Here is a 26,464-nt window from a genome sequence, read left to right as displayed (position 1 = left end):
ATTACATTATTTTTAATTAAATTAAAATTTAAAATGAGTAAAAATTTATTTGTACTCAATTTAAGTTTTGAATTATTTCAAATTTGAGTTCATTAATCTATGTTATTTTAACTATACTTTTTATGACATCGATAATAAATTTCAAAGTAAAATGATAACACAACACAATAAAAATTTAAGTGCAAAATTGATTGAGATATTAATGATAATTCTAGAAAAAAAGCTTTATACTCAAGTCTTACAAACATTAAAGGATATATCTTTTTTTTTTTTTAGATTTTAAAATTTGTATTAAAGAAAATATTAATCTAGATTAACAACTTTATAATCATTCATTTGTTGATCAAGTTGCTACCATATGCGTTGAGAAAAATAATTCAAACATTTTATTTGAAAGATATATCATAATTCATACTTATTTAGGAAGATCACATAGAATTAAATATTGTTTAGGTTGTTATGACCCATTACAATAATTTTTACTCTTTTCAAATAGAAAAGTTGATCGGCATCAAAATATATATAAACAAAAAGTCTCAAACAAAAAAAAAAAAAAAAAGTTATTTTGAATGATGGTAATAAGAATGAAGTAATAATTAAAAATATATCATCTTTTCATTTAGTAGTAGATAGTTTTATGAAGCATGCGAAAGTAATTATTGTGAATTCAATATTTTTTTTAAATTATTGTCTGTTTAATTTTTATCAATTTTATTTAGTAAATTTATTCTCTTTACCTTTATCATATATATGACTAAATTTGCCAAAATTATGGAGTTACTAGAAGCTCAAAATTGGATCTCGTCAAATTATTATAAAAATCGTTCACCTTGATTGAAACAATAATTAATTTAATTTTCACTCAATTTTTATCTTAACGTGCTTATATATGATTAATTTATATCTCAAAATTATTAAATCTTTCTCAATTATATTAAATTACTTTTTTTTATAATTTAGGTAGTTGAAGGATCTAACGTGAATTATTTTAAGTAAAAAATTATCAAGTGAAGTAAAATTATCATTTTTTTTTGTTAATTCTTTTAAGGTGTGACAAAATTCATTAGAACTATCTTTTGAACGTGTTTATACCAAAATTACATTCATTCATGAAAACTTTTTGTAAATGACGAAAATGAAATCATCATAAATTGTATAGGTATTACATAACAAGTTTGTTATCTTTAGAATTGAAATTTTTTTAATAAAACATGATAAGCACCAATGTTAGAAATTTATTTTATTTTTTTGAATTATGTTTTTTAATATTTTTATATAATAAAAATTTATGTATAATAAAATTTTTTAAATAAAAAAATTAAGCTTTCAATTGATAGAACATATAATTACACTCAATTAACAGTAGCATCAATGGAAGATTATCTTAAGCAGAAAAATGAGATGAAAGATTGATTAGTTATGTATAACTCTATCTTTTTCATATGACAAAAAAGGATAGTACTATATGATGTTCAATGAAAAATATATAAATATATTGGTTTCAAATTTCTTTAGGATTAATATGAAACTTTTTTATTTGAAAAAAATATTGTATTCTCCTTCATTTTTCTCATTTATGTCAGTTGAAGAATTTTTATTGTTGTATCAAAATTTTTAACATTGCAATTTTAGGTAATATTTATTCAAAAGAATTGAAATTAATTCAATTAATTATTGCTATTGCATTTAATATAAAAATATTACTATAAATTATAATTTAACTAAACTTAAAACTGATTAAAAGGCATTCATTAACAACATTTATTTGATAAATCTTTATTTAATTGTGAATTTAGTATTTAATCATTTTGAATTTTGACTTTTCATAATATCGAGTTAGATTTTAGACTTAAAATCAGCAATTAATTAGGTTGAGTTAAGTTTTATTATTTACTTTTATTCGTTGTGTATTCAATTATTCACTTATGCAACTGAGTAAATTTGACTCAATAATTAGTGCATGTTTCATTTTATTTAAAAAAATATATTCAAATCATCTTAAATCAAAATAAAAAGGTATACTCAATTACTTATAATTGTAATTTTATTTTAGAAATACTTTTAAAATTAATTAACTAATTCAACCACAAATACAATTAAAATAAGAAATTGAAGATGAAAAAAAAAGCTTAAATAAAGAACTTTTAAATTGTTACAGAAGATGAATAAAAAATATTATACTTTGATTGGGTTACTATTTCAATTCGGATTTTGGTTATGTTCAATAATTTTGGGTTTTAAATAACTAATCAGTTATTGACTTTTAAAATCAATTGAAATTGAGTCACGTTAGTTTATTTTTATAATTATGTGTATTATATTATTTTTAATTAAATTAAAATTTAAAATGAGTAAAAATTTTATTTATATTCAATATTAGTTTTGAATTGTTTCAAGTTTAAGTTGATTAATCCATGTTACATTAGCTACACTTTTATAACATTGATAATAAATTTCAGATTAAAATGAGAACACAACACAATAAAAATTTAATTACAAAAATGATGGAGATACTAATAATAATTTTAGAAGAAAATCCTTATATCCAAGTCCTGCAGAGATTAAAGGATAAATTTTCTTTTGAGGATTTTAAAATTTGTATTGTAGAAATGTTAATATAAATCAACGAGTTTAAAATTGTTTATTTGTTTATCAAGTTACTATTACGTGGGTTAAGGGAAACAATTCAAACATTTTATTTAAAAGAGATATCATAGTTTATACTCATTCAGGAAGACAATATAAAGTTAAATATTATTTGAGTCGTTATGATCCATTATAATATTTGTTACTCTTTTCGAATGGAAAAGTTGATTAGCATCAAAATAGAAAAAAATTCATTTTAAAATGATGGTAATAATAAAGCAATAATTGAAAATTATTCTATCATTTTTTTTAGTAGAAGAAAAATTTTATGAAGAATGCAAATGTAATTATTGTGAATTTAATATTTTTTAAAATTGTGGTTTCTTTAATTTTTATAAATTTTATTTAGTAAATTTTTTCTCATTACTTTTATCACATATATAACAAAAATTTTACCCAAAATTATATATTTAAAAATAGAAACACAAGGCAAAGTTTATTATTTTCATTTGTGATAGAATACTTCCAAATTTTTTAATTTTTTATATGCACTTGTATTTCACTAACAAGTATGAAAACATATATACTAATAATTTAATCAAATCATTAATAAAACTTATCTTAATATGTACTATTTTATCATGAACTAAAAAATTTTGAAATGTTGACTTAATGTCTATTGTATAGATTTATTTAATTTAGTGTTAATGCTTGCATTAGCATAAAAAGATATGATTTAAACTTATTATTACATGTTAAACTACTGATAGTAAATTAAAAACATTTATTTATACTGTTTAAGTTATTTACACTTGAACATTTTTTTTCTTTCTCTACCTTATGAATTACATCATCTAGCATGCATTGTGATTATTTTCTTTTTGGATATACATAACTAAATGATAACATAGTAGTGGATAATTAATAACTAAGTAAACAATCATTGAAAATTTAAATGTAATTAGTATAATTTAGTAGTAAGCATTGATAACTTAGTAGTAATCATAAATAACTTAGTAGTAAATTAGTAATAACTTAATAGTAAATGAAAGATAATTTAGTAGTCAATAGTTGATAACTTTTTAGTAAATTAGTAATAATACAATAATAAATGCATAATACTTTTTGATAAATCAATTATAATATAATTATAAATGCATAATAGTATATTACTAAATCAAGGATAACTTAACAAAAAATAAGTGATAACCTAGTAGTTAATTATTAATAACTTAGTAATAAATCAATGATAACTTAATAGTAAATTAGTGATAATTTAATAATAAATCAGTTTTAATTTAATAATAATTAATTTATTATAGTAAATAATAAATAATTTAGTAGTAAATCAATTATAAATTAGTAGTAAATAATTGATAATTTAGTAGTTATTCATTAAAAACTTAAAAGTAAATCAATATAACTTAATAGTAAATTATCGATAATATAATAATTAATCAATGACAAAGTTAATAGTAAATCACGCATAATTTAATATAAAATAGTAATAACTTGATAATGAATCATAAATAATTTAGTAGTAAATTTGTGATAAATTTGTGATAAATAATTAAAAACTAAATAGTAAATCAATGACAACATGATAATAAATATATAAAAATATAATAGCAAATAATTGATAATTTAGTTGTAAATTGATAACTTAGTGGTAAATAACTAATAACGTAATTGTAAATTACTAATAACTTAAATAAAAAATAGTGATAATTTAGTAGTAAATTAGTTAAGCATTGATAAATTTTTAGTAAATCATCGATAAATTAATAATAAATCAGTTATAACTTTATAATAAATCATTAATAACTTAATGGTACTAGCAAAAATGATGTCAAAACTTTCATTTTAGGAATTAAGATAAACTTACCATAAACATATTCAGTAAAAAACTAGTAAGAAATTACAAACTTGAATAAAACAATAATGTTATTATATAAAAAGGAAATTATTGTGTATATCATTAGTGGACTTTTAAATTTCATGTTTCATAGTCATAAATGGATAATAATACATTAATAAATCAATGATAGGTTAATAAAAAAAAGTGATAACTTGTAGTTAATAATTAATAACTTAATAATAAATTAATGATAACTTAGTAGTAAATTAATGATAACTTAATAGTAAATCAGTTTTAATTTAATAGTAATTAATTGATAAATTTAGTATTAAATCAATAATAATTTAATTGTTAATCATTAGAAATTAAAAATAAATCAATACAACTTACTGGTAATTAATCATCAATAGCTTAATAGTTAATCAATGATAACTTAATACTAAATTATGAATCATTTAATATGAATAAATGATAACTTGATAATGAATCATGATTAATTTTGTAATGAATTTGTAATGATTTTGTAGTAAATAATCGAAACCTAAGTAGTAAATAATGAAACATTGTAATAAATGCATAATAACATTATAGTAAATTATTGATAATTTAGTAGTAAATTATTGATAATTTAGTAGTAAACAAGTGATAGTTTAATAACAAATTAGTTAATCATTGATAACTTTATAGTCAATCATCAATAAATTAATAGTAAATTAATTATAATTTTATAACAAATTATAAGTAATTTAATAGTAAATCATTAATAATTTAATAGCAAATTAGTAATCACGTAGTAACAAATAATTAATAAATTAATAATAAATCAATAAAAATTTAATAGTAAATCAGTGGCAGTGCCACATGAGAGTTAGATGTGGCCATGGCCCCCTCAAGAATTTTGCAAGTTATTTCCATATATGAGGTGTTATGTGAATTTTTTTAAAAATATATCTTTAAAAATAAATAAATGGTACCTTAAAATGTAATATTTTCAATTAATTTTCCTTTATAACTTTTTAACTTATTGAATCTTAAAAAAATAAAAGTATCATAAACTTTTCAAGTTTTAACATTTAAACTTTGTCTTATTTAAAAATGAAAAATCTATGTGAATAATGGGAAGGATCAATATATCTTAGTGTAAAACTAAAAAATTTTATAGTTTTTGAACCATTGATTTTAGTAGATTTTAGGGATAAAAGAGACAAGTGAAAAAGAGAAAAAATAATTTAATCTTATCACTAGAATCTATTAAAACAACATTAAAAAAAATATAAAACATTTTTGTGTAAGTTGATCCCTCATCCATAAATAATAGCTTTCAAATATAATATTTTTGAAAGCTTTGAGGATTTTTTTTTATATAAATTGATTTACTTTTTTTATAGTGTCAATAAATAGGTTAAACACTTCTAATTTGATATGAAGTAATTCAAATTCTGCTTGGTGAGGAATTATGCACCCATCGCTTAGTTAAATATTTTAGTGTAAATAAATTAAACACTTTAATAATAAAACATAAAATAACAAAACATATAAATTCTTAAATAAACGTTGTCGTAAAGTTTACAACTAAAAATGAGTTAAATGAAGATTATGAATGAAAATTAAAATTAATATTCATACTATATAATTTAAGAGTTTTGATTAAATTATTTACATGAAAATTTTAAAAATTTTAAAATTATAATGTATTGATCTATTTATTGAGTTCTATTAATCTATAATTTTTTTTACATTATTTTTATTAGAAACTCCCGATATGTCATGAAAAGTTATATCGAACTAATTTATCTTATAAAATACTTAATGTGAATTGAAAAGTCAACTTAACTAGTGCATATATATTTATATATTTAACTAGTACTATATATATATTTAGAACTCGAAATCTTTAAGACGGATTTAATTAATTCTGACTGTTACTTTTGATTATGAATATTAGTTATTTTTATATTTTTCTGTACGGCCGAGATGATCACAAAGTTGAGAACTTTTAACTGATTTTTTTTTTTTTTTTTGAGAGGGACACATTGTCATATATATTTGTTCTGAAAATAGAGGGCTTTACAGACCATAGAAGAAAGACAGATTTTACCAAATGGGACGGGCAACCACCAAAACCATCCTGATTTCACTCTTCTCCAACCTCCTTTCTTCTTTGCTATTAACACAAATTTGGGTAACCCATTTCTGGTCATTGTTTTGCATTGTTAAAAGAAGGAAAAGTTTAATCAATAATGGAGGTGACAAAGATAAATGGTGTAGTTGAATACAAGTTAAAAAGTTTGAAAAAGTGTTGAGGTTGCAGGGTGCAAGAAGAGGAGGCAGATTGGTGATCGAGGAGGCGGTGTTAGAAGCATATTGAAGGCGAAATAAATAGATAAATAAATAATGGAAGGGGTAAACACCGTGGCGAATAAATCAGAAGATACAATAGTTTGCTATGCACCAACAATGATAACTACAAATGGTGTATGGCAAGGTGATAACCCCTTGGATTATTCTCTTCCTCTTTTCATCTTGCAGTTGACAATGGTCGTTATCACCACTCGCGCGCTTGTTTTCATCCTCAAACCCCTACGCCAACCACGAGTGGTTTCTGAGATTCTTGTAAGTTGAAGTATAATTACTGTAATGCAAGCAAGAGGCCACAAATAAAACCATGTGCATTTTTGTTTTTCTGATGCATTTGTGAATTTCTATCTTGTTGCAAAGGTAATAATGGTGTTCAGTTTTTAACAGGGCGGAGTATTATTAGGTCCATCCGTCCTAGGACGGAGCCAAGGATTTGCCAACACAATGTTTCCCTTAAGGAGTGTGATGGTGCTTGAAACAATGGCAAATATCGGTCTTCTTTACTTCCTCTTCCTGGTTGGTGTGGAAATGGACCTTTCAGTGATTCGTCGGACAGGAAAAAAGGCTCTGGCCATTGCTGTTGCCGGCATGGTCTTGCCCTTTCTAACTGGTGTCTGTTTCTCTTTCATTCTACATGACAATAAACCAGAATTTCTTACTCAAGGCACCTACATCCTCTTCCTTGGTGTTGCTCTCTCAGTCACAGCATTTCCAGTGCTTGCTCGAATCCTTGCGGAGCTGAAACTCATTAATTCAGAAATTGGTAGATTGGCCATGTCTTCTGCTCTTATCAATGACATGTGCGCTTGGATTCTTTTAGCTTTAGCCATTGCCTTGGCAGAGAATGATTCCACCTCCTTAGCTTCCCTTTGGGTGATTCTTTCCAGTGCAGCTTTTATTGCCTGTTGCATTTTTGTTGTTAGGCCAGCTATATCATGGATGATTTGGAAAACCCCTGAAGGAGAATCCTTTAGCGAGTTTTATGTATGTCTCATTCTAACAGGGGTTATGATCTCAGGGTTCATTACAGATGCCATTGGGACACATTCTGTTTTTGGAGCTTTTGTGTTTGGTTTGATCATTCCCAATGGACCACTTGGAATTACTCTAATAGAAAAGCTAGAAGACTTTGTATCAGGGCTTCTACTCCCTCTCTTCTTTGCTATTAGCGGCCTCAAGACCGATGTAGCTGCTATCAATGGAGGTCGAACCTGGGGAATGTTAGCACTCGTTGTCTTCCTTTCTTGTACTGGCAAGATAGCAGGAACTATAATTGTAACATCCTTTTACCAGATGCCACTTAGTGAAGGATTTACACTTGGCTTACTCATGAACACCAAAGGCCTCATTGAAATGATTGTTCTTAATGTTGGCAAAGATCAGAAGGTACGTACTTTCCCTTCCATTGCCACTGCAACCACCTAGACTCCACTCTTTATCATGTGGAAAAACAGTACTGATTGATTTTGAAAGAAAAAAAAATACACTGATTTGCAGGTCTTAGACGATGAGTCGTTTGCAATCATGGTGATTGTAGCAGTGGTTATGACTGGGATCATTTCACCCATTGTGGCAACCATTTACAAGCCATCAAGGAGGTTTGTACCATATAAACGTCGAACACTTCAAAGATCAAAACCAGATGGAGAGCTACGAATGCTCGTCTGCGTCCACACCCCTCGTAATGTCCCAACATTAATCAACCTACTTGAAGCCTCTCATCCCACCAAAAAATCTCCAATATGTGTGTACGTGCTCCATCTCGTTGAACTCACTGGCCGTGCATCTGCCATGCTCATTGTCCATAACACACGCAAATCTGGTCGTCCGGCCTTAAACAGAACTCAAGCTCAATCCGACCACATAATCAATGCCTTTGAAAATTTCGAGCAACATTCAAGCTGCATCTCCATTCAGCCACTCACAGCCATTTCCCCTTACTCTTCCATGCATGAAGATATTTGTAGCTTGGCTGAGGACAAACGTGTTGCCCTCATAATCATCCCTTTCCATAAGCAACAAACAGTTGATGGAGGGATGGAAGCCACAAACCCAGCATTTCGAACAGTTAACCAGAATTTACTTGCAAATGCACCTTGTTCTGTGGGAATTTTAATTGATAGAGGCCTAAGTGGATCAACGCGGCTAGCAGCGAACGAAGTGTCTCACAATGTAGCAGTGCTATTTTTTGGGGGTCCAGACGACAGAGAAGCTCTTACGTATGGATGGAGAATGTGTGAACAACCAGGGACTAGCCTTACTGTGCGGCGATTTATTTCAGGTGCGGATGCAGCAGAGTCTAGAATGCATTATACTACTGATGAAAATGACCCAAGGATGTTAACAGTGGAAACAGACACCAGTAGGGAAAAGCAGCTTGACGACGAATATATAAATGATTTTAGGATCAAGACTGCAAATGATGAGTCACTTATATACACTGAGAATGTGGTCAACAATGGAGAGGAAACTGTTGCAGCAATAAGGACAATAGACAGCAGCCATGACCTGTTCATTGTTGGGAGAGGACAAGGAATGATATCACCACTAACAGCTGGACTTACTGACTGGAGTGAGTGTCCAGAGCTTGGTGCAATTGGAGATATTCTAGCGTCATCAGATTTTGCATCAACAGTATCTGTGCTGGTGATCCAACAGTATATTGGGGTATTGCCACATGAATCCATCGGAACACCAGATAGTCCAGCTCAACCAGATGACGAGCATATGAACCGGCGGACACCACAAAGGGGACCGGCTGTTTTTGACTAGTAAAAGATAGAGAACGTTAGTGGCGGCACTGAAGAACATTTTTTATTTGACTATAAGAAAACAAACTCAACCAAAACACAAGTTATTACCTCCATGATTTTTTTCCTTTTTTTGTCTTCTTAACTTTTTTTTTTCAGTGTCTTTCCTCCATTATTTAGAATTCTGATTGCAGGCTTCATTTAATTTGTGGATGTATATTAGAAATAGAAATATATGGCTGAGAATTTACAGACAATCTTTTAGCTGAATGTTCCGAATTGATTGTAAAACATGGGTTTTCCAAGTAAATTATGTATTTCAGTCTTGATAGTGACACCAGTTCATATGTTGTTTATAAAATATGTCAAAATCAATGGAGCAAGTGCCAATAATAATAATAATAATAATAATAATAATAATAATAATCTATAACTTATAATAAAGTAGTCCTCAATTTTATCTTTGATGTTTACTTTGGCAATGTCTTAAAAATTAATTAGATGGTTAATTTTGAAATGAAAGTAGGTTTTATACATGGGAATGTGTTTCTTCTCTACTTCCCATTTTTCTTTCTCTTGATGCTTTTTTATTGTGTTTGCTATTTTTTTTTTTTTTTGTTTTCTTCATCCAAGTTAGTTTTTGTTTTTCTATTTAATTTCTTCATTTTTTTCACTCTTTTTCTTGGATGGTTTTGTTCTCTATTAATGGTTTGTTGTTGTTGTTTGACATTATTGTTTTTGCTTATTCGTTTTGTTCAATTAATTATTTCTGTTTTCATGCATTATTTTGTTGGCATATGTTCATCGAGATTGTTCTTTTTTTGTGGTGATAGATTTTTTTGGATATTAGTTTCATGTTTTAAAATTTTTCATGCATGGTGGTTTTATTTTGTTAAGTTCCGTTTGTTTTATTTAGGTTATGAATTATGGGTTGTGAATTGATGGAATGTATTAGTTTTATGTTTAATCTTTATTTTATTTTATGCATGTTGTTTTATGGGTTTTGAATTGATGTTACTGTGGTCATTAAACTTGAGTTTGTTGGCGGTGGTTGTAGCTTTATCATTATTGTCATTGACCTTATGTTTACCATTGGTGGTTATAGCTTTCTTTTATGGTTTGCTTTTTTTCTCTTTTAAAATTATTCAAACATTGTGGTGAAAAATGAAATATAGATGATTTACACTTCAATTTAACATTGAAATTTAATAATTTCATTGTTTAATCTAGCTCTTGACACCTAAAATGAGTCGATTTTCTTTTTTTTTTTTTATTGGCATTTGCTTTTGATTTTTTAATTTGCCATTAGGTTGCAAGGAAGTCATTTTTGTTTACAATATAAATCTTCATTCTTCATGTAAGATCTATGTTTTTCATGAATTTTCTAATAGTTTTTTTTTGTCCAATAAGATGTGTCATTTGCAATTCTCTACGATCTTTATTTATAATGAATGATGAGTGTTTAGATATTTGATTTGAGTGATCACCTCTATGTTTTTTTGTATGGTTCAATCAATCTGTACTGAAATATATTCTATTTTTTAGTTGACTAGACTATGCAACACATTTTTAGTATCAATAATTGCTCTATTTGTTGATTATCAAATGCATCTCACTAGGATTGTTGTGCTCATTATCTAGGTTTGATATTTGCTTTTATAATTGATGAAATTAGTGCAGTTATTATCTTTGTTTTCTAAGCTTTTGTTTTATATGATTTTTGTTTTATTTTTTGAGTTTTGTTTTCATTTTATTCATGGTTTTGTGGTTTGTAAAAATTTATTAATCTTGAGATCATTCTAAAATTGTTGTTGTGAACATTGAAGTTGAGGTTTGATAATTTTTTATTTGATTTTATTTTTGCTTTTAAATGCATATTAATTTGTTTTTATTTTTGTTGTGATTTTATTATTTGTTGTACAAAAAAGCTGTATTGCATTAAGCTGTTGATATTACTATTATTCTTTATTTGATTTTGTTTCTTCTTTTTAGTAGATGTTAATATGCTTTTGTTTTTATTGTCATTTTATTAATTGATGTATAACAGAGTTGCATAAACTATTTTGATAGATAGTATGTTAAATATCGAAGTTACCTTAATTTGTTGATCTTGTTGTACTTGATGAGGATGTTTCGACAAAAAAGTTGATTTTATGTTTTCTCTTTGAGTTGTAAAAGTTGTTCACAATTAAATTTGATTGTTAAAAGAAGTGAATTTATGGTGTGTTTTTTATAGAGTTTTTCATGATTTATTTTTTTCTTGCTTTGTAGGCTGTTAGACTAGCTTTTACTATTTGGAGTTTGTGAAAGGATTTGACTTTAAGTTATATGATGAGTCATAACAGTTTTAGACAAAATAAACTTACAAAATTAGCAAGAATGCAAGTTGATGAGTACAATATTTATGAAGTTCTTATTGTTGTTGATCTTAGGAGTTAGAGGCTATAGTTTTATTTGATAATTTGTATTTTTTTTTTTTTTGAAATCATCTAGACATAAAAAGGCTTTCTTTCATAATTTGTTAGTATTATAAACAACAAATTAGAGATGTGTGATACTCACATAAAAGTAAGAAATATAGTATTTTTGCTACAAAATAAGTCTTTATTCTTTATGTAGGATCTCTTTTCCTCATGAATTTTGCAATAGATCTTTTTCTTCCAATGAGATGCCTCATTTGCAATTCTTTAAGGCTGTTATTTATAACTAGTAATTATGCTATAAATATTATATTTGATTCATCACCTCTATTTTTTTTTTTTTTGTATGATCTAATCAATCTATCTTGTAATATGTTTGATTTTTTGCATGGGTCAAACTATGCGATCCATTTTCAATATCAATGATTGATCAGTTTGATAATTATTAAACTCTAAGAAATTAATTATATTGAAGGTTTGATATGTTAGTTTCTAATTTATGGGATTGCTGTGCTTATTATTTAAGTTTGATAACTGGGTTTGTAATTAATGGGACTGGTATTATTATTATCTTTGTTTTATCAAGTGTTTGCTTTTTATGGTTTTGGTTTTATTTTTGCAATTTTGTTCTTATATTATTCATGATTTTGTGGTTTTAGAATCATGTTGACCTCGACGTCATTCAAAATCCTTATTGTGAAAATTGAAATTGAGATTCGATCATTTTTTATTTAATTTTGTTTTTGTTTTGGAGTGCATGTTAATATATTTTTATCTTTGTTGTAATTTTATTATTTCATGCAAAACAGAGTTGTATTACATTAATATGTTGATATTACTTATATTGTTTGTTTGATTTTGTTTCTACTTTTGAGTACATGTTAATATGTTTTTGTCTTTGTTATGATTTTGTTAGTTAATGCAAAACAAAGTTGTATAAACTATTTTAATAGATAGTATGCTAAATACCAATATTTTATTAATCTATTGATGTTATTGTGATTAATAAACAAGTGCTAGGTAGACAAGTTGGTTTATGATTTCTGTTTGAGTTTGGTAGAAGTTGTTCAGAGTTAGATTTGATTGTTAAAATAGGTGAATCTGTTTTGTGTTTTTTCATGGAGTTTTTTATGATTTGTTTTCTTTTTACTTTGTAGGGTTTTAGGCTAGCTTTTACTATTTGTTGTCTGTGAAAAGATTTGACTTTAAGTTAGATGGTGAATCATAATAGTTTTAGATAAAATATACTTGCAAGATTTACAAGAATGTAAGTTAATGAGTCAAGTCTTTATGAGTTCTTATTTTTGTCAATTCTTAGAGTCAATGGACCGTGAATAGGTTTAAAAATTAATTATACTCAAGTCTAATCGAATGAGACAATGAAGGAGTTTAAAGTTCTTATATGGATAATATTATGTTTGGTGAAGCTAATAATATCCCTTCTCAGACTATTAATGTTATTGATAATCAAGTCAATAGTCTGTTCATCATGGTTTTGTGCTCAATTTTGATATGGTTAGTCAGAATGTAAGTAACATAAGATTGTATTATGTTGAGAGAAATGATGAGTTAAACATTGTTTCATTGGAATGTTTAAGAGGTGATGCATCTTTTACTTCACTTATTAATAAACCACATAGTTATTATTATTTTTTTACTGGTTTGGGAATGTAAGTGAAAGTAGTTTAATTCCTTTTTATAAACATGTAGGCAGTAGTAGTTCAATCATGCCTTTATTGGTTGTGCTTAGTTTAAGTGATTCTAGCACTGCATTGCGTTTGGATCGTGAAAGTGCTAGAGTAGTTACTAATTTATCTGAATCATTCTGAAGATCTCATGCTAAATATTTTGTGATGATGGGTTTGTTTTTTTTTTGTAATATTTCTTGATTAATATTCATAAATATTTGATTTTATTATATTAAGATTCTAGTAGTTCTTTGAATCATACTATTGGTCAATCAAATGAAATAAATAGATAATTGTTTCAAAGTAGTAATCGAGATCATTTAAGTGACTAAATCTAATTTTAAAGAACATATTGTAATGATGATTTTTTTTATTTTTTTTATCTGTGCTATTTCTTGATAAATATACATAAATATTTGATTTTATTTATTAAGGTTCTAGTAGTTTTTTGAATAATAATATTGATCAATTAAATGAAACAAATGGATGACTATTTCAAGATAGTAATCGAGATCATTTACGTAATTAAATCTAATTTTAAAGAAAATATTACTATTATAGTATAGGATAAAATAGTGTACAAACCAATGCCATCTTAACCTTTGCATGTTTTTATTTTTTTAATAGAAAGATGTTATGCACCTTATATCTTTGGAAGTCCTAATTGTGTTTGTCCTTTTTACAAGGCAAATATGTGGTATGAAAAGATGGTTTATATTTCAAAAAATACAATTAATCCTATATCTCTTTTTGTTGTAAATAAGGTATGGTTAACTTATTTTAAACCTATTCCAACATTTTTAGATGAGTTGCTTGATTATGAGAAAAGTGTTAGGGCTACGCGTTTTAAAGAGAAAATGAGAGTTTATAATTCCATGTTCTAGTTTACTTCGATAGTGGGTAAAATTGATGATTTTGTTAATAATTCATAAGGACCTTATGTTTTTAAAATTAGTGAATAGAATCATCATTAAATTAGTTCATTGTTGCCTATCATGGATCAGAGGTTGATGTTTACTTTATATATATGATAAAAAAAATTAGCTGTTAAATAGGATGTTAGCTTTGAGATGGAATGATCAAAATCCTTATGTTGATGCTACAATTGTTGATGGCTTAGTTAAGATACTTGATGAAAAGAATGAAATAGTAAAGGTTTTTAGGATGGCACGAGATAGGTTTGCAAGTTCTAATTATGTTCCAATTCATTTGAAATCAATGGTAGTAAAAGTGAACATGATCAAAATCATAGTGCTCCTACTACATCTAAAATTGCTAGTTTAATTGTTGGTGATATAGAAGAGTTTGATAGGTAAAGAGATACTGCGGTTGAGCATAAGAAGATTTAAAGTGTATTTTTTAGTTGCATCTTTCATTTATGGCTATGCAATATCTATTGTTATTTTCATATAGTGAAGATGGTTTTAGTCTTGATATCTTTTATTCACAACCTACTTATAGGAATAAAATTAAAAGGAAAACAATTATTATGCAAGATTCTCTCATTCAATAAAGGTCTGTGCAGAGGAATTCATTGATGAAAAGAGGAAGGTTGTTTCAACAATTCATTGTACATGTATATTAGCATCCTTACTTAGGCATTGTCCTTGATCTATTTTTGGCCCTCCACAGACATTAAATTTAATCAATAGGTAGCTTAACGGTAGTCTTTTCTTGTAATGACAGAGGGGACTCTATCATTCAAAAAGAAAGCCTCTTAACCAAGATGACCTTTCTTTACTTCTATACTAAAGTTGTTAGACATGTTAGAATCAGAAAACATAATGAAAGGGAAAGAAAACATACAAAACAATTTTTTAAAAGGTCAATGAAAGAAAGCTAGAAAATTTTGAGATCAATAAAAACTGGTCAACTTAAGATTTTAGATGTTTGGGTAGTGAGAAATTGATACCCAAAGGGCCTCTTATATAACCAAGTCCTAAATTAATTGAACATCATAGATTAAACCAGTCACCATAATAGTTACCGATGATGACTCTTTATATTCTCAATCTTAATTCAAAGAATCGCCAAAATTTCTTTCCTTAATAAATGCAAATTCAAATGCATCTATATAACGAGCACATTGATTCTCCCACTATGAAGAACTCATCTTATAAAATATGTCACATCGGTCGTACATGCAATGTTACATTGGACTCACGGAGACCTGCCATAGGATGTTCACAAGTGTCACGTCGACTACAGATATAATAGCATGACGCACATGCCATACACATTGCAAGCGTCACGTCAACCATCATTCACAAGCATCACGTCGGAAGCATTACTTAGAACCTAAATAAATATACCACTTCATCCATATTAGCATGATCCCATGATCATCTCGACAAGTTGAGATTTGGACAACCTTTGAAACGCCTCACGTAAACAACACAATGAAAGCTCAAAACCCACATCCAACTCGTAGTTTGGTATAGACAATAATAGATCAGCCAACCTTATCCTCATTAGTCTGATACCTCAAACTACTTGGTGGGGAGATAGAATATTAAAGGCATTTTAATGTCCAAATGGCAAAATAGACATTTCCTTTAGAATATAAGTCAGTTGATAAAATGAGACTTTATGATCATTTCGATTGAGCTAACATATCAAGCTGACCTAAAATTCCTAAATCCCTGTCAATTCAACCACCTCAACAACCTAAGCCTTAATACTTTAAAATGCTGACTTGTTGTGCCTTGAATGGATGATCAACGACCAGCTCAACTTGAACTTGCAATGTCATCCCTAATCCCATACAATACTTTTAGCTTTTAAGCCTTTATTCTCCTACCCTTCTGTAGATCGAATTTTAATTTGGTATCAAAGTACAAACGACGGAACATCTGCTTTAATTTGGTATCAAAGCACAAACGACGAAACAACTCCCAACTTTTGTTGTTAACCGATCTCTCTTTTTTGTGTTTTCAAGAAATTATCCCTCACAGATAGTTTGGCACAAACACTACTAGAAATGAATGAGAACAGTGATGAAGGATTCCCTCTTTCGCGGCCCATGCTTGAACAGTATCCGAGATTTCATTATCCATGCTAGAACATCTATAATTGCAAAACTGGGCTGAGGGCGATATAATACGAAAAAGTCATGCACTAACGATGTGAAATCTAATGCACACATTGTTACCCTAATCCAATACAGTTTTTGTTTCTTTACAGCAAAAGTTACAAAATCTGTTTTGATCAATTCATAGTAACCTCGAATGAGGTATTAAAACAAAAAAATAAACATGAGAAAAGTCTCTTTGACTCCACACTATCACAAAATCACAAAATAATATAGGATGAGTCTCGATAACAGCCATACCGCTGAAGCTGCTTTCAACTTCACCGCTGGATCACTGCATCACTGGCCCCGAATTATGTGAAAAGCACAGCATTCACAAGCTAAGGCTCCTATATATAAATGCCTCCAACTGTTTCAGAGCTTTTGACTTTGGGTATTTGAGTTGCATTTTGTCACAACTGAATTGCCTATCAATACTCTTCCTTGGCAGTTAGCCTTTGGCTACAGCTTTCGTACATTACAATCTCTGAAGCACGCAAAGTGCATCAGTGTTTTCCCGTTTGGATATACAGCAGTAAATACGCTTGTTCATCTTTTTTTGGACCTCTAGTTTTCTTGTTGCAGACTGTCACTAGAGATCTTCGCAACAGCTTTTCTTTGGTTGTTGAGTTCTTCACCTATTTCAAATATAATTTCAGCCAATGCTTGAAAGAAAGAAAACAGAAAAATTACCATTGGCTAAGTAAAACAAATTACATACTTTTAGATTCTCACTCCACCTCAAGCTTTAGATAACAGAGAAGTTCCTGCATGCTTCCCTGGATCTTTTCAAAAGAGGTCCCAGAAATGGAACCAAGTTCTACAGGTAAAAGACAAATACCTTAATGAAAGAGCTTATAACTGATACTATGATGCCCAAAAGGAAATGTAATATCTTAGATATCAATGAACATATACACTCAGATGCAAATTGGTTCAGGAGTTTTGTAAGCAATTCAAGATTTTAGGAAATACCTGTAGCTTAGTCTCCCTTGGTAAGATGCCTGAGCTCCATTTATTCTATACCCTCTTCAGCTCAAAAGATCAAGAACCTGATCAAGCATACTAGAAGAACCTCCTTCCTCACAAGATTCCTCTGCATCATAGTCATTCAAACCACTATCAGTGTTGCTAGGACTAATATACATCCTCCATACCTTCTATTAAGGCAATTTTCTTCCGTCCTCCTTTAGTTTTAATTGAAGCTGCTGAAACAACCTTTGGGATGCTTGTGTTCGGGGATGACACCAAATTCTCTTTCCTAAGTTCTTGGTTGTTTTTTTTGAAGATTCAACTAGTTTTGCAAAAGAGTGAGGTATATATTGCCAGAAGATTTTAACGGTGGTTGATGAACGGCAGACTCATAAACCAATCACGATAATAGAACAGCTTTTTCTACTCACTAAAGGCTCAACATCTTTTAGCTTCTTCTATTGACCATCATTCTTAAGAGAAAGAAACTGGACGACTTTGTCAGAAACTACCTTGTGAACATATAGTGATAGCGCAAACTCATTTTGGTTCATTTTTCCCAACAAAATTGCATGCTCTTCAAATAGAGCATCTGTAGTAAGAGCTCTCAATAGAGCATCTAGATTGTATCCTGAGATGCTTTCCAATGCATACAATAATTTCTTCCTAGTTGGAGAATAAGCCTTCTTATCCCATATCTGTTGAGCAATTAGTTCTGAATACCATTCAAGTACTTCTGAGAGATGGATTTGTATTTACAATAGTTATTGCTTGTAACATGAGCGGCACTATCACCAACACAAGTGGCAACTACGAGAACTCCCAGTGGTTTGAAAACAACTTGCAGTTACTTTCGTAACAAAAAATACAGTCTTTACCATTTCATTTTGAAGGTTCCTTGAGATCCCATTTTCATCCATTGCAGGCATAAGCTCCAAGTACGTGCCCTGCATGTTTGGAGCATGCTGCTTCCAATAAGAGTTGACCAAGTCTACAGGAATATTTCCAGATTTTCAAGAAAAGCTCAATGGTTTGTGCTGGACAGCTTTCAAGAATGAGCATCGAGAACTCAAGCACAAGAATACGCAGTGCCACATCGAGGCTGCAAACAAAATCATACAAACAATTCAGCATATAGAAGTTCTATCACAGCATCTTGAGCCCATGGAATATACATTGCATCAAATAAAAGCAATATCTATAGTGAATGCTAAGGGAAAATGGTCCATAAGGTTAAGCCATGATTAACATTACCTTCTCATATTGTTCAGGTATAAAACTTCACATAACCTCCTTCATATAATATAACATAATCTTCCGCATTCCACAAGACACAGGTTACCCAGAAAGCCAACTTTAAAATACTTAAATTGAATACGAACAATGAAGTTTCCACTAACTGATAAATGGACCTTGATATACTCAATGATTGCCTTGGGACTGAACTTTTGGAAGAGCTCAGCTTGCAATTGGTTTGATTTTGACTCTTGCACTGATTGATGTAGAAGTTTTAGAGCTTCACGGTGCATTAAGTTATTTCTGTAAAGTTCTAACAAAGTAGCATAATAATTCCCTTTTTGAAAAATCTCCTCATATAATTTTAGGTCACAGTAATTAAGACTTAGCTATAATGCTGCTGGCAATTGTCCAGTAAGAAAAAAAAATGCTTGGGAAAGGGCTGTATCCAGCATTGCTGCCAGCTCCCAAGCAGCTGAGTTACTCAGATTGGTATCATGGCCCCAGGGAACCAAATATAATGTTAGATCATTAAAAAATAACAGTTTATATAAATTTTAAAAACATGAAAATAAATTGGATATTAACAGAGCTGATTACAAGAAACTTTGATCAACCTATTGGAATTGAATGTATGACATTTTGGATGGTTTATGTCCAATTTTACACTTCTTCAAAAAGCCAAATTCTAGTGCAGAAGCTGACATAGAATCTTTCCAAATATGATTAACTTTTAACAAACATTGTTGACACTCATGAAAAGTGAAATTAGCCCCACCTTATTTGAGTTATTAAACCTAGTCAAAGTAAAATAATCCTCAATGGCATCAAAAACTGCCTTTTCTATTCCCTCAACAGCAACCTTCTCTACAATATTAATATACCATACCTTTTATTTTCTGTAAGAACTTAATAAGAGCCATGAGAGTATCATGGCTTATTCTCTTTAACTCAAATACTGCACTCTCATCAGATTGTGATAGTTGTAGAAGCAAGGTTTCCAGATCATTCAACAAACCAGATAAACCTCTTGAGAGTTGTGAATCATCCAGAGAAAGGTCCATTAACTTCTCAAGCTCTGTAACTGCAGTTGTTTGGGGAAGAAAAATGGATGGATGCAAAAAAAGCACATAGGTAATATCTACTTGAGATGCCAAAAGGTGCTTCATTGCCTCCTCATAACACCCATTGTCAAAAAGATAATGAGCATATCTGCAATGAGGTGACACAACTAGTTACCCACAATGTATCATTTGAGAACATATAATAAGCCTCAATATCGTGCAGAAATTTATGATTATATACCAGGGAAAAGAAGGTTTTCAACTATTTCAAGGCTAGATGTTTTGTAAGCAGTGTTTTTTTTTAATAATATGTTGAGAATGCCAAGGAGTCTGACCATGTCCAAGTAATAACGCCATTAACCTAGCTAGAATGTTCATAATGGCTTTCACACTCTGTACATTCCATGGCAAATAAATGATCAGAAGTCCATATTTCTGCTGTTTAAATAATACTTAAACTTTGTTGAAAGACATCACTTCCATGCACCAAAATCAATGGACTGAAGTGATATATGACCAAGATATAAGTCCTTTAAATGTTTCTTACACAATCCAATTCGCCTTTTATTCAAGCTTGGATGAATACAACTTGAGAACCCTGTCTTCCAACCGGGAAACTTCTGTCTTTCCATAGCATGGAGAGTATACACGCTTGGTGCTGCCACTGAACACCCCAAAACAAAACAATTGCAAGGCCTTGACTGGCTCACAATTCTTGCGAGAGATAGCAGACACAAACCACTATAAGAAATTCCATACATCAAGGCTTCATCATTATCAAAAGAGTTTGAATCTGAAGTTTCATATGTCAGCTCTTGCTCCACCTCTTCTGTCAAGGGGATTCTGCATAGTTCTGACTCAAATCGTTTCTCTATTTCACTTTCATGAATCCCATATTTTGCTGCTAGAGTACGAATGCAGGATTTCCGCAGTAAAGTAGAAATTATAAGCTTAACCTCATTGAAGTTGTCACACTCACGATACCACCTAAGCCATCGGCAAACAATTCCTGAAAACCAGTCAATTATTTGGACGTTATCTTGTAAGATAAGCAATGAAGCCACACGAGGATATCCTTCTGGGGTGGTTAATCCATATCGTAAGAGACGCTTCTTTATGGCATTGACTGGAGCAACAATCTCAGTGATAGTGACAGATCCAGTGTTTGAGCTTGACTTTGGTAAAAGAGCAAGGATAGCAGCTGTTTCAGAATAAACATATTCATTTGCACGCTTCAAAAATTCAAAATAAGCTTCCTTTAGTTCTTGAGGAAGGGCTGGTTCTACAACATTTTTGGACAAGATTGATTCCTCATTCTTTGCTGTTTTGGCTTTAACGTCTTGCATCCATACTTTCACTAAGACCTTGTACCAATGATCAGTTTCCATCCCAGCTTTACGGAAACATGAAATTTTACTCAAAGTAGAGCCACTATCAGCTAAATGCTTGATTTCGGACTCCTTAATCTTCTTTAAACCATGAGCTAACCATTTCTTCCCAATTCTAACACTCCCAGCATTCCAAGCATCTTGTTTCTGTGAAGCAAATAGCTTGACTTTTTCCTTTAACTTGTGCACAGCCCTTGTAGCAGGACCTTCTTGCACACTTCTTCTGACTAAAGCTCCTAAAATGCGAATCCCATTAGACCCATCACATGGTAGAATTTCTGTTTGCGCATCATCAACATCCAAGTGCAAAGAATTCTTAAAAAAATCTACAATCTCGGACTTGAAACTTAGAGCAATATCTTTGGAACCAGAAATTGCAAAAAAAATCTCATCCATATACCGACAACAATGAACTCTTGGGCCAGAATCATCATTAACTGTATTTTTTAGATCATTTTCCTTTAACCGTCTCCTAAACCAGTTGCGCAACTTGGAATGTGACTTATCTTTATCCTTATCAAAGCCTGGATGAAGAGCTTCATATCTCATGGACAATCTGTAAAATTCTAGATCGAAAAGGTCAAGATATATATTCATTAATATTGGGGATAATACTCCCTCCTGTGGAAGGCCATGGCCTTTCGGGAAACCTCCAAACTCAAAATTAAGTACTTCTGCATCAAACATGCTTTTGATAATAGCATATAACTGGTTGTCCTCTACCTTGACCTCCAATTTTGAAATGAGCTTAGCAAGGATACCAGAATCAACCTTTTTGTTTAAAATTAATGTGAACCACCAATTTGGAGCAGAAATCTCTTTCCCGATGTATCTCATTGCAGTGGATTGACCCCTCCCACTTCGACAGCCATGTGAAATTTTAGAAAAATGGGGCTTGTAAACAACTTCCAAAACTATTCTGATAGCCTCTTGAACAGTTCTCACTTTCAGATTTGGAAGGACAAGTATTTCTTTGTTCACACCTCTTGTTGAGACAGAGAAGGTATTTGCTCTGACATCAAAAGTCCCCCCAAGAAGCTCCTCTGCCAAGGACTTAAAACAAACAGAATAATCCTTCACAGATATGTCAACATTTGAGTTGAGCCTAATACAATTATAAGCATCTTGAAGTGTTTCTGGATTGGCAATCACTTTGGCCATTAGGTTTCGAAACTTGCCATCAAAGAATTGCTCCTTTACTCTATTCTTTACACGACGTTCAAGAGACCTCTTTAGCTCCATTCTGCTCTTGGCTTTCCTCTCATCTTGACGAGATGATTCCTCGACAAGACATGCCAAGTCTTTTGCCAACATCATCTTTTCATGGCCTTTCTTTAAGTCATCATTGATTGAATAACTAGAATAACACATCCAAGCTTGAAGTTTTTTGACTGGTTTTCCTGTTACAAAGTCTAAATATCAGAATTCAATCTAACAAATAAAAACCCAAACTTCCTTTTTAGAAAATATACCAAAATTACATCATAGGAAACATGGATGGGCTTATAGTAAGAAGGTCATTCATTCCATACAATCCCATGAATGTTTTTGGCCTATTAATTAATAGAAAAAATTCAAAGCCATAAAATAATTATAAAAAAAAAAAAAAAAAACATTGATCTCAAATGCTAGACATTAACTAATTACACTAACATCAAACTCTAAACTGAATAAAATGCAAAGCAGTCAAAGCATACCCGGATGAACAAAAACTGATGGCGTTAAGTTCATTGGTTGAAAGAGGGGAAATTTCAGCAACTTCCCCCTGCAAACACTAAACAAACCTCTCAACTGCATTATTCTGGCAAAGCTTCAAAGAAGTACAAATACCGTCAGTTCAGAGGTACTAAACTGATACAAAAAATACTATAACAGAATGCTCTTTCCATTCCAGACGGTTTGTTGAAGAAACATTTCGACAAACACATTTTCTTTTATTTTTCCATTTTGGCCAGTTGCACCAATTTAGTTCAATAGTTGTAAACCAATATTTTTCCTCACCAAATGCCCAAAAAAAAAAAAAAATACACCCAAGCGAAACCCAGTATCTACTCGGATAAACAATTTGTCTTTCTAGATACCAATTCTTAACAGAGGGAAAACTCAAAGCTGGAACAAACTAGTGGGGAAAGAAAGAGAGAGAGAGAGGTAGATTCTCCTCAGAGTGAGTTTAGTTCCACAATGAAGCTCGAGTTTGATGAAGCTTTCAGATATTGGAAGAACTTACAGCACTTCCTACTCGTCACCGGAGCCCTTTTAAGACAGATTCTCGTTAAACAACAAGAACTAGAAAACTCACAACACTAAACCTGATTTTAGTGAATACCCATATCCCACTAGTCTAGATTCCAGAAATATCGAGGCGAAAAAAGAAACCCGGGAAGATACCCATATTTATAAACAGATAGTAGAGTTTACGGACAAAAGGGCAACGCGTCAAATCCACTCCAACTCCAAGTCCTACTTTTGATTAGGGTTTGGTTCCTTTTTAAGGGTTGAAGTTGGGTTAGACCATTCTTTGCTTTTGGCTTTGGGCGCTCCTGACAACTTTATTCGTTATACATTTTGGCAACTTTGTCTAATGCAAATGGTTAACTTGTTTAAATTACATAAATATTATGTGCTAATAAAATCTATATCTATTGCATAATGCAAAAGCAAATCTTTAAAAGGATGTTTGATATGGAAGAATCCACACATTTCTCTTCGAAATCTTATTATTGGGTATTTAATTTCAATATTTGATTCATGATAATCTAATTTCGAAAAAAATTGATAAATTTCAAATAGTAATCGAAGTCCGAAATCAAAAACTCATCACTCTTTTAGGTATTTTAAGATTTCAGGAGGGAAAGTAGTATTATTTTCAAAATTGACCTAACTAAAAAAATTATGAAATAACCATTACCATTTCGAAAAGCATGTCTGAAAATAAATACAATTAAGTTATAGGTTTATACTGATAAGAAATTTGGTTTATATATGGTGTTTGGTATAAAAAATGTCTTTAATAATCCCTTACAAAAAAAAAATAAATAGAGTTATTCAATGTATTTCTGACAAAAAAATACATTGAATAATCCCTAAAAATTTTTATGAAGAGATTATTGAAGGTGTTTTTGGCTAGAAACATCTTGATTAACCTCTATTCAATTTTCTATAAGTAATTATTCAAGGTGTTTTTGGCCTATTCAAATATTTTTGGCTAAAAATACCTTAAATAATCTTCATTTTTTGGGAATATTTAAGGTGTTTTTAGTTAAAAACACCTTGAATAATCCCTTACAAAAAATTGAATAGGGTTATTGAAGGTGTTTCTAGCTAAAAACGCCATAATCCCCTTCAATTTTTATAAGGAGATTATTTAAGGCGTTTTTACCCAGAAAATGTCTTAAATAATCTCTTACAAAAATTGAATAAATGTTATTCAAAGCGTTTCTGGCAAAAAATGCATTAAATGATCATTATTTAAAAATTATTCTTTTTTATGTTTATAGATTAGAGTTTTATGACATGATCTTTTTTCAGATATGCCTATAAATAAATGATTAAGGCATTTGTATCGAAATCACCTTCATTGGTTATCAATTGATCCGTTTTTTCTTACAACCGCCTTAATTATCCCATATTAAAACTTTGTTTTCCCTCTCAATGATCGTGTTCTAATAATATGAACATTCTAACGTCTAATCGTGAAGCAAAAGAGAATATAACTATCAAATATGACATTTGTATATATGGAATGTTATATTCCATGTCTTTTTCATGTCTCAATTGCAAATACAATTGAAATCTATATTTTAACAGATCTCAGTTCATAGCATTTACTTTTCTCTTTCAAAAAATTTTAGCTTCCTTATCCATCATTTAATCTTTATCATGTTAAGTTTATCATTGATTTTTATATAAAATACTGTGCGTACTTTCTTCTTGATAGTGTGTAATCTATGTTGCTTTCCAATGAACTTATTTTCAATTTTTTAGATGTCGTTTAGCTTTGGATTAAATTCATTTTTGATATAAATTATATGTTTTGTGGTTAAATTATTTTAGCTCTTTCTAATCTTCCAATATTTTGTTCATGATTTATATTTTATTTGATGTTGTGGGGGGATTCCATTCACCATATGCCAAGATTTGATCTTCATTATGTTTTCAACTTTAATAATATTTTTTCTTCTAAATAGTTATGATTGGTTTTTTACTAAGAAAGATGCGATTAGTTACATTGCTTATAATGCAATTGAAATAGATGAAGACTTTGTTGTATTTATTATGTTTTGTTGCTATAACTTTATTAAATATTAACATAAGAAAATGACATAAACTATTTTATGATGTAACATCCAATGATAACCTATGTATTAAAGAGTTAAACTTAAACGCAATGGTCTTTGAGAGTGATATATAGTGTGTATATCATATTATAATGGACAGGAGAGCTTTTGTAAAATTATGTCATTTGCTTAAAACATAAGGGGGGTTATAGTTAGCTAGACATATGTTAATAAAAGAACTATTAATTATCTTCCTCCACATTATTATCCATTATACAAAAAATAAGATTATGAAGCGTCAAGTGACCAAATTTGGAGAGACAATTAGTAGACAAATCCATTATGTGTTGAATTCTATTTTAAATTCTGTTCTAAGATTGCATATGTTGTTGTTTAAAAAACTCAAACCCATATCAAAAAATTCAACAGATAGTAGATAGAAATGGTTCATGGGTTGTTTGGATACGTTAGATGGGACATACATTAAAGTTAATGTTGACGTAGTTGACCGATTTAGATATAGGACTAGAAAAAATGAAATTGCTTCCAATGTCAATGGTATTTGCACCCTGTATATGCAATTCATATATGTTCTATCGGGATGGGAAGGTTCTACAGTAGATGACAAAGTGTTAAGGGATGTCATTACACATAGGAATGGATTGAGGATCCCATAAGGTATTATTTGTATTATGTTCGTGTAATGTTAATAATGACGTTGTTTATTTCCATATTAATAATGTTGTTGATCGTTGTAACAAGTAATTACTATTTGTGTGATGCTGGTAATGTTGAAG

General features: G+C 29.8%; 2 protein-coding genes across 8 annotated transcripts; one reads left to right on the top strand and one right to left on the bottom strand.

The window, feature by feature from the left end:
* Positions 1–6,686: 6,686 nt before the first annotated feature.
* On the top strand, positions 6,687–9,909 carry LOC111316054 (cation/H(+) antiporter 15-like). Its single transcript, XM_022918063.2, has 3 exons — positions 6,687–7,057; positions 7,190–8,188; positions 8,300–9,909. The coding sequence occupies exons 1-3, from the start codon at positions 6,839–6,841 to the stop codon at positions 9,572–9,574; spliced, it is 2,493 nt and encodes an 830-aa protein (XP_022773798.1). The 5' UTR covers positions 6,687–6,838; the 3' UTR covers positions 9,575–9,909.
* A 6,871-nt stretch (positions 9,910–16,780) lies between these two features.
* On the bottom strand, positions 16,781–23,852 carry LOC111316840 (Intron maturase, type II family protein). 7 transcript variants are annotated; one of them, XM_089753609.1, is made up of 7 exons: positions 23,088–23,852; positions 20,550–22,790; positions 18,957–20,150; positions 18,581–18,804; positions 17,706–17,826; positions 17,452–17,550; positions 16,781–17,368 (listed from the first exon to the last, which is right to left on the bottom strand). In XM_089753609.1, exons 1-3 carry the CDS (start codon positions 23,185–23,187, stop codon positions 20,104–20,106), a joined length of 2,388 nt encoding a protein of 795 aa, XP_089609735.1. In that variant the 5' UTR covers positions 23,188–23,852; the 3' UTR covers positions 16,781–17,368; positions 17,452–17,550; positions 17,706–17,826; positions 18,581–18,804; positions 18,957–20,103. The 7 variants fall into 7 exon arrangements, with proteins under 7 accessions (XP_089609735.1, XP_089609736.1, XP_089609731.1 ...); XM_089753610.1 differs by having other exon boundaries at positions 19,828–20,150; XM_089753605.1 differs by having other exon boundaries at positions 17,706–18,804; positions 20,244–22,790.
* Positions 23,853–26,464: the final 2,612 nt, after the last annotated feature.

This window comes from Durio zibethinus, chromosome 24 (assembly GCF_047325235.1).
Source record: "Durio zibethinus cultivar Kanyao isolate XHJ-2024 chromosome 24, ASM4732523v1, whole genome shotgun sequence".
Lineage (NCBI taxonomy): Eukaryota > Viridiplantae > Streptophyta > Magnoliopsida > Malvales > Malvaceae > Durio > Durio zibethinus.
Note: the sequence above shows the minus strand (reverse complement) of the source record. Positions and strands in the feature narration are given on the sequence as shown.